Here is a 14,756-nt window from a genome sequence, read left to right as displayed (position 1 = left end):
CCAAGCGTACCATTTATTTAAATTCTCTTCAAAGCAGTTCATATTTTCAACTGGGACCTCTATGAAGGAGCACAAGTTCCTAAGTTTTTGTAAGACAGTATTTTATTTGTACCAAAAATTACACCTTTTCTTGGCTTAATTTAAGAACAAAAAAAAGTAGTTCAAGGAATTCTAGTACCGTCAAGCCTATAATCAAACTAGCCAAATCTCTTCAAGATTTTGAGCTTGGATCATAACCTCTCTCATTTTTTCTCAATGAAAAGACATTTATATTTTTAGTCCATCTTCACAAGGAACGTCATTCACTGTTCAATTACTGTATTTGTCCCTTCTACATCTTATTCTGGAGTAACAGTTTAAAGTGATATTTTAATTTTTTATTGAAGTATAGTTGATTTATAATATTAAATTAGTCTCAGGTGTACAACACAGTGATTCAATATTTTTATAGATTACACTCCATTGAAAGCTTTTACAAAATAATGGCTATATTTGTTTCCCTGTGCTGTACAATTTATCCTTGTTGCTTATTTTACACATAGTAGTTGGTATCTCTTAACCCCATACCCCTATCTTGCCCCACATTTTTAAACATGAAGAGGGAAAATGTTGGTCTTCTGGACAAAATCTTCTAGTGGCTTCTCATCAATCAAAATAAGAGTCCAAATCCTTATAACATACATCAGGTGTGACAACCTCTCATAACCTCCACTGGTCTCCTACTCTCCCTGGCTCCCTTGCTTTAGCCACACAAGCTTCTCTGCTGCTTCCCCAACATGCACAGTCCCCACTCCTTTGCCTGGAACCCTGTTCCGCCTGATTCCCACTTACCTTATTCTCTCTCCACCTTTGGCTCTTTGCTCAAATGTTACTATGTCAGAGCAGCTTCCCTGCTACCTACTGAAAACTGCACCTCACCCCACCGGCTGCTGCCCACTGCCACCCGCAGCACTAACTCCCTGCATCTCCCTATTTTAAGATGACCAAGAAAAGAGACAGTGCTTGTCATGGCTTTGACAAAAGCTACTAAAATATCCAGCATTATCGTGTGGCTTCATTAAATTCCTCCTCAACTCAAGAAATTTTCTCTTTCTGTGAGACTAACAAAAATAGTCCTACAAACTAATAACGCAAGATGGTCCTGATGTTTTCCCAGGGAGAAAGAAGGTTAAAAGTGAATGTTTTAACTAAGGCGTTAGTATCGCTGAGCACAAGACACGGTTACTGAAATGCAGAACACTGCAGGACCATCAGAAAGAACTGTCCCCTTAGATGGTGGCCTATCAAGAGGAGTGATGGCAAGAGTGGAAGTATTTGGAGAATTTTTGCTTTCTTCAGAGCAGTTTGGTTAAAGTACACTCTTTTTAAGAAGACTTACCTTTGTGAACAGAAATAAAAATTTAATCTCAGAGTAGTACATTAACATGGTGATACTCAATATTTGCTGTATAAAATTCTCCAGCTGATTCTTTGATTCAGGTTTACCTACTTCACAGCTTTGTAAACTTGGGCAAAAGGTGATTATCCACGCTAAGCCACACCTTCCAGCTCAGTAAACAGTTCATACCTTCCTTCCCTCAAAGGGCTGTGGTGGGATAATGAGACGGCGTCTATGAAAGTAACAGGCAGGCTATAAAACAATACACAAATGTAATAGGAAATATTTTTTGTTAATTTAGGATTAAAAATAATCATATCTTGCTGAACAGGACCTAAGACGCAAATGATCAAGTTAACTTTTCCCTTCATCTTAAGACCCGAAAGAAATCGGAAACTTACCTGCTAACGGCCTGACCAACATTCCTCATCGCCGACATCATTATCTCAGTCGTGAGGCTTTCAGCAAAGGTGACACCGTCCTGTCTGATCCCACTATCAGCTGCCAAACTGGTACTGCTCAGCTCTCTCTCTGCCTTTTCAATCGCTTCCGCAACTATCTTCTCAGCAAGCACTGTCTTCTTATCAAGATCAATGTGAATTTGCGGGACATCGAGATGAAAAATCCTAGATTTCTGGTAGACGTTGCTAAATTTTGAATTAGAAACTGGCTTACTACTAGCAAGTGAATCTGGTCTGGGAAAGTGTGGACATGAATTTCTAGTGCAGTCATGGAGCTCTTTCCCGTCACAATACCTGCAAGCCTGACTTACCAGAGGTGACACCTTTTCTGCATTAGTGACCCTATCGGCCGCTTCTGTGGTCTCAGACACGTGGAAGACTGCAGATCCTGAACTCAGCTCTAAAGCGTCATCCACTGCTTTGTTAGTGTACTGTTCTATAGCTTGAACAACAGTCTGTCCATAACCACACCCACTCAAGCTGCCTGTAATGTGGGAAAATCTGTGATCTTGTGAGGAAGGCTGAAGAGACGCGGGAAACTCTGGCTCGAAGTGAGACTCGGCATCTTCGTCACATCCATTTTTTTCATAAAGGCAAGAATCTGTTAAGGATTTTGGCAAGCCAACTGTAGATGCCGTCAGCTCTTTTTTAACATCTCTTGTAATGCTGTGAGCGAGAGAGGTTGAAAAACTATACAGTTCCAAGCACTCATTTCTGCATGTATCCCGTGTCCATTCACAAGTCGGGTTTTGATGAAGGTAACCTCCACTTACTTTACTTTGTCTTTTTTTATCTACTCCTTGCTGGTGTTCTTTACTTAAGAATAGTAACAGTTCATCATTGGTTTTCACCTGTGAGCTTTGCACAGGGAACACTTTTGAGTTGCACTTCATTTTGGCTGTCTTAGATGCTTCTTGTAATCCTGACTTGACAGACCGATAAGCAAGTCTATTGGCATACTGGTCCATTATTAACTCACTGTCACCACCTTCCTGTTTTAGTATTTGGATAATGTGACCCGCGTACTCATCTGTCACACTTTCGCAGCTGGGATACTTGTATGTCAGACCTGACAGACAAGAACTTGGTGGTAATGAAAGAATAAACGAATCTACTTCTCCTGGGTGTGCTACAGCCTCTATATCCGTCTTCTCTTCTGATCTATAATCTTGGTCACTATCTACGTAACTGTTCCTCTTCTGCCTGAAAAGCATACAACTTCTAACTTTTGCTATTCTTTCAGCTTCTGTAATGACTTCCGCTGCCATATCACCTGCAAAATTGCATAATGTTTGTAAGTTTTCATCTAAGCAATTTAAAAAAGTAGGTGATATGCTTCTTTGACTTTGCACATTTAAGCGAGGGCTTTTAACCTTGGGTTCTTGAATTATTTTATTATCCAAATGGGAAGCTGCCATTTCCGTTGCAAGAGAAATGATGTGTACTGCTAACGCATCTGCAAACTGAACTTTCTTCCCTGAGGGCTCTGACTTCACGTCCACTTCTGGCTGCTCTTCATCTTCACTACTTTCAACTTCTTCTGAGAGAGATCGCATGAGTTTCAACATGAACTCTTCTTTTTCTATAGTATTTTGTTCATTTTCAGACAAACTGCCAACAGACGAGTTGTGAGGTGTAGAAGGTGGTGTGGCAGGTGCAAATTCTTTTGCTAGTTCCCCCTTGAGCTTTTTGGTTAACTTCTTGATATCCCATTCAGAAGCAGCCTGGGATGGGACTAGAGGAGTTGATGGAGGAGTATCAGGTATCACAGTCCCGTCCCTGATTTTCTGTTTATCTTCCACGTGCAAACCATCTGCACATGTGAGCACTGGGGATGAGAAACTATGTGGATGGGCAAAAGGGTTCTCCTGCCCCAAAGGCAAGGGCTCAAGTGCTGTATCATTCAAACTATGCTTTTTCACAGATTTGTCCTTAGCAATTTCCTTCAAATCGGGTTTCTGACCTGCTGCAGCTGGATAAGGTGGTAGTGTCTCTAAAGAAAATCCATGAGCCATATAACCTTTACATTCCAGAACACAATCCTTTCTTTCTGAAAGTGAACAGTGAGTTAAATGATCTTGAGCTTCAAGAAACTTGGGGAACTTTTCTGAGGTCAACCGTGACTCATCTCCAGGAACAGGCAAGTCTTCCTTGTGGAGTACATTTTTATCTACATTTGGGATCACTGATTTGCTTTTGTCTATGGAATGTTTAACAACAGATTTAGATAATCGGTCAGCAAACATGTCCTTCTTGCTAGCCTCACTCTGATGCAGTGTTGCTTGATCACAGTGAAAAGGAGGGGTTTTTCCCTTTACTGTTTCAGTTAAACAATCCTTGTGTTTATCCATTGTTTTTGTAACTTTGAATGACGTCACTGAGTCTAAAGTTTCATTTACTATTGTATGCACCACTGCCACAGAAAAATTGCTAATAATCACAGGATCACTCGTTACTTTTGAAGAGCTTTCCATTTCAATATCATCATTAGTTGGTTTAACATCATTCTGGTTACCCGGTTGGTGTTCTGAAGGTAAACAAATATTCCTGAGACAAGCTACCTCCTCTTCTTTGTTTTTTGTGGCAACCCCTGCTTGGGTAGAACCACCATTCAAACTACTATCATCAGATGATGGATGAGACTTTGCCTGATACATATTAGATGAAATATGATATGGGAGAAGGGCACTTCCTGCCAAGGGCACTGGTATAGAAGTAACAACTCCAGAAGTACAAAACAAGGCCTGTTGTACTGTGTATTCCTTTTTATATTCCTGTGTTGGTTTTGTCACCATAATTGTTTGACCATTAAAAGTAGGGGAAAATGTAGAAGTCTGTGTCGGTGGCACTACATTTTCTGCACTCTCATACTTAATGTTATCTGTGGAAACACTAACTGCTGCCTTTGTTGTGAAGGTCACGTCAACTTGAGACAGCTCAATGAACGCTTCCTGTATTACAGATTCAGACAAATCTTTTGCATAGGACTTCACTACTTTGTCTTCATAGTCAAATGACCGATGCTGTGGAGATGCAGGTGTTGGAGGATACGAAAACTGACACACTTCCATGATGCCTTCAAAAACAAGTTCTTCAGCAAGATCTGCAGCAAACCTAGCAACCGTGTTCGTAAAGATCTGCTTCTTTACATACTGTAAGTCTTTTAGAGCATTTGCAAAAGCTTCACTCACCAAAAAGTTAGCCAGACCACTAATGGCACGTTCTTTCAACGAAAACGCACGCTGCCTTCTCAGCTCATTAAATGCCATCTGAAAAACGGATGATGTCAATTTGATGGCTAATTGGCACAAAGCATTGGTACATGAAAAGACTCCTTTCTGTAAGTCTTTAAATGCACTGCCAAAACTTTTCTCCACAAGATCTGCTGCAAACTTCTGAATGCTATCCTTAAACACTGAGGATTTATTTTTAGATTTACTTTTTTGATCAAGGCTTCCACACTTAAGAGCTACCATTTTATTTTCTCCCTTTTTAATACTATTAATGTTGGATGTTGCATTTGTATGTTGGGTATAAAGAACCGAGCCCAGCACGTCACATGAAAGGCTATCTGCATAACCTTCATAGGTATAATAAACAGAATCATGATTTTCATGAATCCTATCTTCACCAATATCTGTTTGGCAAAAACATTCACCAGGAGTACAGCCTCCAAGAGGACTAAAAGCAGAGGATCGAACAGGGCTAAACAAACCACTGTCTTCCCCTGATGCCTTCACTGGGCGGGGAGAATCTGGAGCATCACATAGGTGACTGTAAGGGGATTCTGGCTTACGAGGAGTTGGCTTCCTAACATTAGCTGGGAGAGCTGGACGATCAAACTTGAATTTTTGAGGATTCATAGTAGTGGTTACAGAACACAATTTTTCACGTTTGTGCCCTTTTTTTGGTGACAGCTTCCCTATGGCAGGATCTTTTAGAAATGGACAAGCAGACTCCAAAGTTTGTTCTAGTTCATCAAACCGATCAAAACTATCGAAAAACTCACTTACTTCTGAGTCTGAATCCTCAATATCATCTTTCATCACAGGAATTTTAGGTAACTCAAGTTTTGCTTTTAAACTTTTTTGATATCCCTCTTCATCCAAGAAAATAACAGGACTTGGACTTGAGCATTCTGATTCAGACGAGTAGGCAGGAGAAGAGGAGAACAACTGTTTCTGCACATCAGCATCACTATCTTTATCTGAAGCAGCGGAGGACCTATAGAAACTCCTTTGGACCCAAGGCTCAGAAATTGATGTCGTGACTGAAGCTTTCACAGAAGGCGGTTCTTTATGTCCCAGAATACTTATTAAAGAAGCAGAAGGTTTAGCCAATGACTTCTGCCACCCAGAGCCAACCAGAACCCTGAAATCATGGGTTTCTAAACGGTGACCAGAAATAGTCTGTGAAGCAGCATCACACTGGCTCCTTAGTGCAGTGATGTTTATTCCTACAGGAAAAGAATAAAATGATTATTCTTGAGCAGAATTTTTTTAGTTAATTTAAATCAATGGGAATAAGGAGACTTGAAGCATGAGATATTTGTGGGTACTGTGTCTTCTACGCTATGTTGCTTAACAGATTCATCCCAAATCACACTTAAAAGCAAGTACATGCTTTATTTTACCCCACATCTGGGAATACCTGGTCTACAGAATGCCTAGCACACTGTCGCATGTTAGAAACACTAATATTTAGGTGACTCTGCCAGCTAAGTCTACTCAAATTTGAACTTAGGCATGTTCCAAACGCTTAATGTAATAAGGGAAACAGTACTTGAACAGTACTACCTAAATAAGAAGAGAAAGAACAAAACTAAAAACCAGGTAATGATGAACTTAAAATCACAGGGAAATTAATTCCTCAATCAGAAAAAAAGACTTAGATGCTTAAACTTGATCAAATTTCAAAATAAATTTCAACTGAACAAGTCTGCCTTAAAACCTTTAAAACTGAACTTTACACCTTAATTCTCTATTTGAAGAAAAAAATCTAGTAAAGAACAAACCATCATTATGTGGCTTTGAAGCCTCTTCATCCTCTAAGTGCTCAAAGGCAGTGACAAAGTCATCTTCGATGGAAGATACTGACTGGTTAGTATCGTCATCATCTTCATTAGTGGCCTCAAGTTGGCACTTCTGATGCAAACATGTGTCCAGCGTGTACCTTATACCCATAGCATATTTACTTAGGAGACTAAAGATAAAATCAATTCTGAGTCTTGGTAATGTAGATGACACTCTCATGACACAAAGCACTCCAGGATGATCACTCTTGGGAAAGATAAAAGATGATAAGAATAATTTTAATTTCAAAATATATTATACTTATAAGACATATTACCTGGAAATGAAGCCTAGAAATAACATGATTCTATTTAAAGAAAAAAAAGAAGAAAAGAAACACATGCATCCTGAAAGGCTCCCCAGTTTTGTAATGTTTAATTCTTTTCCTCATTCTTCCTCTATAATACTTCTCACTTCTCGATCTCTTTTTCTCCCATCTTTCTCTTATCCAGGTATTCAAATTCTACCTATTCTATCTCCTTAAATGTTAGAGAACTTGCTATCCATTCCTTTGACAATTATGTTTCCCTGTATTATTGTATAGTCCTGTGATTTTTATTTAATCATTCACCTAGTTCACCAACCACACTGTAAACTGCTTGAGGACAGGAACCAGGTCTTAGTCTTTCTGTATCCCATTTTCCTATAGCTTTTAGTACGATACCACATTCTCTCCTATCATAAAAGAATCGTCCCCTCCTTTTACTTAAATTCCCCTAGTATTTCAATTTACAATCATGTTTATAGCTTTGATTAAAAATAAAAGTCGCCAGATTTTTCCACACATATTATTTTTAAAAATGTAAATATTGACAAATGACTTACTCAAAAAACTAGAAATTAGATAAAATAGCTAATCACCTCTTGTATCCTAGCAAATAAAACAGTAAATATAAATGAAAAATATAATTAAGGAAATGAGGAGAGCAGTTCTACTTTTATCTGTAAATCTCATAATGAACACAGTGGTATTTTATACTTCAAAGAATAAGTAATTCAAATTTTAAATATACTAATAATTCAATTTTCAGGAAGGAAAACATGCAATTCATTTTTCTTTGAGGTATTAACAACAAAGTTAAAACTTAATAAAGAACTAAAAGCTCAATGTCACAAAACTAATGACCTCTCGGAAATGATGACATTTTTGTTTATAAACAAAGAACATATCTTCAGATATCCATTTTACATGGAATTTTTTAAACAAGAAAATGAGTTAAAGTATGTTTTCTAAAACATACAGCACAATATTTACACAAATTTGAAACTGGGAATAAGAGGGAAAAATTCCTATGAACTTATACACAGGTAGCAGTTCAAGAAATCCAGAAATAATCAAATTTTAGAAAAAAAATTAATATGTACTTGCATACCACTTATAGAGCTTCACACATGGAAAATCTCATTTAAAGCTATGACCAAAATTATTTTACCCTTCAGTGATTTCAAAGCTTCTTGAGTTAGATTTCTTACGAATAATATTTCCTTGAGATGGCATTAAACAAAAAGAAACTTCACCCAAGCATTTAAAAGTTTAATACACTAAATCAAATGTCACTGTAAAATTTGCCAACAAAAACTCATTAGAAATAATATATAAAAGTTACCTGGTTTAGAGGACCAGTGTTTATATCTGATGATTTATTTATATCCTTCATACAAATAATTTCATTTTCATTTAGACTGCAGAAGTGCAGTGAATTCAGAAGATCTGGGAGTTCCAAAGAAACTGCAGCCAAATCCTAATTTAAAGCAATAACACAATAAATAACACTGCAGCATAACACTTTTGTTAAAGTCCCTATAATGTGGCCTTATAAAAAAAAATCATAAGGTCTACTGGTTAATAAATTTTCCACTTCCTAAGAGTGAACATATGCAGTTTACTGGCCACAATCAATGTTTTAAAAACTCAAAAATAAAATGTACTAAAATATTTGTAAATGACTATTTCTGTAGCCTTTTAAACATAATGATACCAAGCTATAACAAAATTTTACATGGCTATCTCACACATCCACGACAACTTAGGCATTTAATAGTTTTTAGCTGCAAATGTCAACCTGTAGCCCTAAAGTTTAACCATGGAATTTTTCAAATGGGATTCTTGCCTATAGAACATACTTCTTTGGAGCTTAAGTTACATATTTATAAAACCCAAGTCTATTTTTCTGCCTTTCCTCTCTAAGGTATTACATCAGACTTTACTGAAAATTTTATGAAGATGTAAAGGAAAAGAAAATGCCTTTGCTTTTCTTCTCATCTGCCCTTCTTATGTAACTGTTTTGCCCAGTTAAAAGAATTATTAACATCTTTGACCCTTCACCGAGTATTTTCCTGGTTTTATCAGTAATTCTTAAAGAGGGAGTAGAGTAGGAAAGAAATATTTTGGATACTTCTTTCAGCCTTACATTCTCGGGACTATATCTTCTCTTGTGCCTTCTGTCTAAACTATTTCTTTCAGGCAAGAGCACAATCAAGACACACGGCGGCAGAGTTTTCATTCGTCATCACCTGATCTGCATTATCTTTATAAATAATGCAGTGTTGTTTCTTCTACTAGGAGATGCTTTACTGCCACAAAAGGGAGCACGGCAATCACAAATTTTAAGAAGCGATACGAGTTGAAAAAAAAGTACGCCTACCACATCTACACGAGCTTCAACTCCTCTTCACGTAACTGTGAAGCTTTCCTTTGCTGATCCTAATCTCAACTGTCAGTCCCTTTAATAAATACCTGCCTAAATCAAACAGGCTAAAATTTTTACACTGGTTAATCACAACTTTTTACAAATTTTATCTTTTAAATTTAACTCTATCTCAATTAAAAACATAAGAATATGACTGTTGGAGTTAGATTATAAAAACATCAAAATAAAATCTTTCATTCTACATTATGACAGAACGGAGAAAACGTCAGCCTGTGGTTTGCAACCTCCTCAGATAAGTGACTTTTGTGGTCTCTTAACCTAAAACTGCTTTCTGTCATAACAAGAACGCTCGGTGAAAACACTGAAAGTGAAAATGTCCAAGGCACACTCAAAAATTGATCTCAAAATGTCATCTTTTAACTTTAAATAGGAATGATAACAGAAGAGTTTAATGTAAATTTGGGACTAATAAGGCAAATTTTCCATGCTCTTAAAATTTGTTCCACATAATGTCTCAGGGCCCTTTCCAGTTCAATAAATCGACCATACCTGTATATGAGCAGCATCTGTTTCTTCATTAAAACCTAGAAATGTGACCTGAATAAAAAAGGAATAAAGATCCATTAAAATTTTAAAGTCTTGTCTCAATTAGACGGTTGACAGAGCTGAGAAACAGAAAAAAAAAGCACACAAAGCATTAAAATGCTGGTGTCGTGAACAGGATGATTAATTTTTTCAAAGATGATCACAAAGTGTTTTCACCAAAGATCTGGCTCTAGAATTGAGGTTCCTAAACCTCCCCCACAGCCACTTCATTAGCCAGTTCAACCAATTCTAGTCCCCAAACATCTCTCACATGTGCCTATTTCTCTCCATAGCCCCTGATGCCACTTGTCACCTGTGCACCTCCAATCCTCTCCCACCTGCCCCAGGAATTATCCTGTCCTTTCCCTTGTCGAAACCTTTCCAGGCTTCTCAGTGCAAAGTCCTAACACAGGGCCCAAGGCTCTGGCTTAGCTGGTGCCTTCAACTTTCCCTCACTTTCATTCATACACATGGGCCCCTTTCTGGGTCCAGAACACGCCAGAACATTCTTGCCTAGGGGCTTCAGAGTGGTGCCCTTTCAACCCGGATCTCTATTCCTTGGATGTTTACATGCCTAGCTCCTCCTCATTCTTTAAGTTCCAATCTGAATGTCACCTCCTCAGAGAGGCCTTCCCTGGGCACCCCCAAGGCTACCTCCTGATTGACTCTTTGGGATATCATCACTTTTTTCCTTCAATGCCTTTACACAGAGATTTCTCTGCAAAAGTTTATGTAAATTAAATTAGTGAAGAAAATCTAATGGCCTGAGGAAATGTCACATTATTAAGTAAAAAGGACAAGTTACAGAAATATGATATAGACCATGCACACAATTTCAACCTTATTTTTAAAAACATATGCATGGAAAATAATACCGGGCGATAATATTCCAAATTATAAGCAGTGATTAACTCTCAATGGTGGAATTATAAGTGATCTTATTTTTCTCTACTCTTTTCCCCCATGTTTTTTTCTTTCTTAATTCACAGGATTAATGACAGTCATTTTCTTTCTTACGCTTTCAGTATTTCTTATTTTTCTATATGGATGATGTACACTTTTATAACCTGGAAAAGTATTATTTAAAAACTTCATATTCCCTTTATGTCTTTGACATCATAAGGAGAAATTCTGGCCACTTGAAGATAGACTAGTAAACTGTCTACTAAGCAAGTACTGTGACTAAAAATATGAAGCACTTAAATGGCAGCAATATGGATAATCAATTCTCAAGAATTAATGGAGAACAGCATAGTTGAAATACAAAGCAACACTCAATATACTTTTGATCTCTTTCTGATAATTCAAAAGCAAGTCGGACTCTTAGATTATTCCAGAATCTTTATTCTCATTAATTATGGGTATTACTTCACAGAAACGTTACAGTTAATTTCCAGGTGCCTATAGGTAAGTTATTAACCTGCAGGAGCTGTCTCCTCACCTATAAAACTTAAGGTAACACACCTCCTCCCCCGCAGTTGTGAGGATTAATTAGATAATGTGAAGGAAGGTGCCTAGCACATCATAGGCACTCGATAACAAAGAGACACTCAAATAACAAGTTTCCTTCCTTTCTTCAAAAAGATACTTGGAGATATCTATAGCCTAAGATGAGAAATTCCTTCTATCCTTTCAAGTTTCCTTTCACTGAATACAAAAGAGAAAATAAGCTGGCATAGGGTTTTGAAGGTGCCAGCAGAAGTCTGAATTTCCCATTGATTAAGGAGCGTGGGCTCAGAGGGGCACTGTGTAAGCAACTGGAGAGAGATGGCTGGAAAACTGTCTGAGGGCAGAGGACACAGCAGGCTTGTCACGCTTGGCAACAGCTGAGGATACTAGGAGTGGCTTGGCTTTACTAAAATAAAGTCAAAAAGGATAAAAAGGAGAACAGCCAAGTACCACAGCACTGAGCTGATGTAAACAGAAGAGGCACAGGTCAGAGACCGTTACAGGGTCTGAAAGGTGTGCTCACCATCCTATGGAACTACTCCAAATACAGTTTCTCAAGGAATATGAAAGAAAATCACTCCCAAAAATAATAATCAAGATTTTTTATTAGAACCCTGATTTCAAAAAATTTTTTTAATTCACATATTTATTGGTTTTGAGCTTCAATGGCCCAGTACCCTATCTCTCTTCTTTGGTAACATAAATGTATTAATGGACTATGGCAATATTGTTGAAAAAAACTTTACTCCTTTTTATAGTAATAAATTCAAACAAAGGCTGGAAACGCTGATGCAACAGACAGAGAGAGGAGCAAGTAGCATATCGTATCCTTAAGTGGTAAATATCTTAATTTCAAAATAAACGTACCACTACTTTTTCATTTTGAACCAAAGCACTGAATTTAAACAAGCAAGAAAACAATAACCCAAAAAATGAGTATAAGAAATAAGTAAACATTTTGTTTCAGAGTAGAAAATTTTAGTATGAAAGTCCCAATTACTGAACATAGCAGAAATCATCTAATATAGTGCTATGTGTCTGATGAGTGGTCGGTAATGCCTGTGCACTGAATTAAATGTTCTCATTATAATACACTAATGTTAGCAGGTATTTAATATTTAAAACAGGTACTTTTCACACATGTATTAATGTGCAGAGATTTTAGGCATTCTAAAAATAGACCATGCAGCTCTACAAAGGTACATGAAAATACATTGTGCTGTATTAGGAAAGGGTTAGTGTAATCTGTCAAACCTCAGTCAAATTGGCATGTTCATCCTGCTTTACACAGTCCTCTGCTGATACACTGCATAGTTCCTTCTCACTCTGCAATAAAGACTTTACGGACTGGAACACATCTTCACTGAAGCGCTGAAAATAAAAGATATTCTTAATTTACTTAATTCTAAGACAAGGTAAAAAATCCTGGTGATGGATTAAATGAAGAGTCACTAACTTTCCAATGAATATTCACTGGAAACCTTTTGATGTAACAGAACTCAACTCAGCTGAGAGGAAGAAAGAACAAAAGGCTCAAGTAGAGCTCCACATGTTCAACACACACATACCACAGCCCAGTCACTCAACCTACTGGAGACCACAAGGCCCTCAGCCAGGTTCTCTCACTCTCACCCTACACTAAAACCTAACAGATCACACATCTGATTTCCAAGTCACTGGCAGAACAGGAGCAACAATCTATTTAAGGAGATGATGTGGAAGCTAATAGTAAGGTATGCTAACACACGTGATGACTCTCATAACGAAGTTGGAGATGGAAAAAAAGAAAGATATAATAACTCAAAACAAGGCTTTTCAGGGGTCTTAAAGCAGCTGTATGATGAAAATGAGGGAAGGCATTCCAGATTGGAAAGAGAAAGATGTCACAAGTGCAAAGAAACAGTGGGAGGAAAAAGTTACATTAAAAAATGGGTATTAAATTTGGACATAAACAGAACATTAATTTCTCTCTACCTTCTGATTTGTTGATCTGCTCTTCTATCAGAAATGTCCTAACTCCCCAATGTTCCCCTGTAGAAATCCTACCCATCCCAAGACCTGTGAAGATTTTCCCATCCCTTAGTCATAACAAATCTCTAAGTTCCTACGTATTGTTTGCACATTAAGATCATTTAACCTATATCACAACATATTATAATAACTGGTTTCATATATATTTGTCTTTCCTACCCATTAAACCAAATTACTGAGGTCAGAGATTGTCTTTTACTCTATTTATTTCCCCAGATTCCAGTACCTCACATACAAGATGAACTCAATAAATGTTCGCTAATTTTAATAAATTAAAAATTGTGGAAATCTTATCCAAGAGAAGGGATACAAATATGAAATCAAAGAATTAAGAAAAAATGCAATGTTAAATTTGAACTTTCAATATGAACTCAAGATTCTTTAGATGTATGTATTACATTTTCCCATTGATACATCATAGAAGCAATGACCCTCAGCAGCAATGAGCATACCCAGCACACAGATTTTGATTTCTAAATACCATTCACCAATTAAAAGAACTAGATCCCCCTTGACAGAATGGCTGGTTCCAGCTCTGAGGCAGAAATGTATGAAGTGTGGCTGGGACATCTTATTGGGAAAGAATGCAAGGACATGCAGATTAACTGGGTTATTTCAAAAGAACACAGAAGCCAACTTGAAGGAATTCCCATTGGCCAAATTTGGGATAATCTGAGCATCAAAAAATAAAAGTGATAATGGAGTATAACAACTGAATTTTTTAAAAAACCTACAAGTCCATTAAAAGAGACAGATAAAAAGGGTGGGGATTGGGGGAGTGTGCTACTTTACAAGTTAGAATGCTGGCTAACAGATATGAACAGAATGACAAAATCTAAAAATTCCGTTTGTAACTCCCTCCAATGTAATTACTGACTTAGGAAAGGATCACCCATTACCCTAATCCACTGGGTTAAAAGCTATTGGGGAACAAGATACACTGTTTTGCAACATCACCTTACAGATTATTTATTAATAGTGTTAATTACAAAGGGATTATGTGTCTTTAGATTGGAGATATCTGGTGGTTACAACTTATCTACCTGGTCAAGCCTGGCACTAACAATATGCACCGCCTAATCTGACAGAGTGGAATGACCATGACATCATCTTTGAGGTGTTCCTGCTG

The 14,756-nt window shown here is 37.4% G+C and overlaps 1 protein-coding gene across 1 annotated transcript in view; it reads right to left on the bottom strand.

Annotated features, from left to right (window-relative positions):
- The window catches only part of AKAP11 (A-kinase anchoring protein 11), a 55,085-nt gene that overhangs the window by 17,856 nt on the left and 22,473 nt on the right, over window positions 1-14,756 (bottom strand). Inside the window, exons 3-7 of the mRNA XM_007468616.1 lie at window positions 12,851-12,967; window positions 10,112-10,159; window positions 8,519-8,653; window positions 6,854-7,118; window positions 1,780-6,295 (exon numbers count right to left, since the gene is read on the bottom strand). Coding sequence (XP_007468678.1) covers window positions 1,780-6,295; window positions 6,854-7,118; window positions 8,519-8,653; window positions 10,112-10,159; window positions 12,851-12,967 — 5,081 coding nt within the window. The remainder of the gene's footprint in view (window positions 1-1,779; window positions 6,296-6,853; window positions 7,119-8,518; window positions 8,654-10,111; window positions 10,160-12,850; window positions 12,968-14,756) is intronic.

This window comes from Lipotes vexillifer, unplaced genomic scaffold, assembly GCF_000442215.2.
Source record: "Lipotes vexillifer unplaced genomic scaffold, Lipotes_vexillifer_v1.1 scaffold479, whole genome shotgun sequence".
NCBI lineage: Eukaryota > Metazoa > Chordata > Mammalia > Artiodactyla > Lipotidae > Lipotes > Lipotes vexillifer.
Note: the sequence above shows the minus strand (reverse complement) of the source record. Positions and strands in the feature narration are given on the sequence as shown.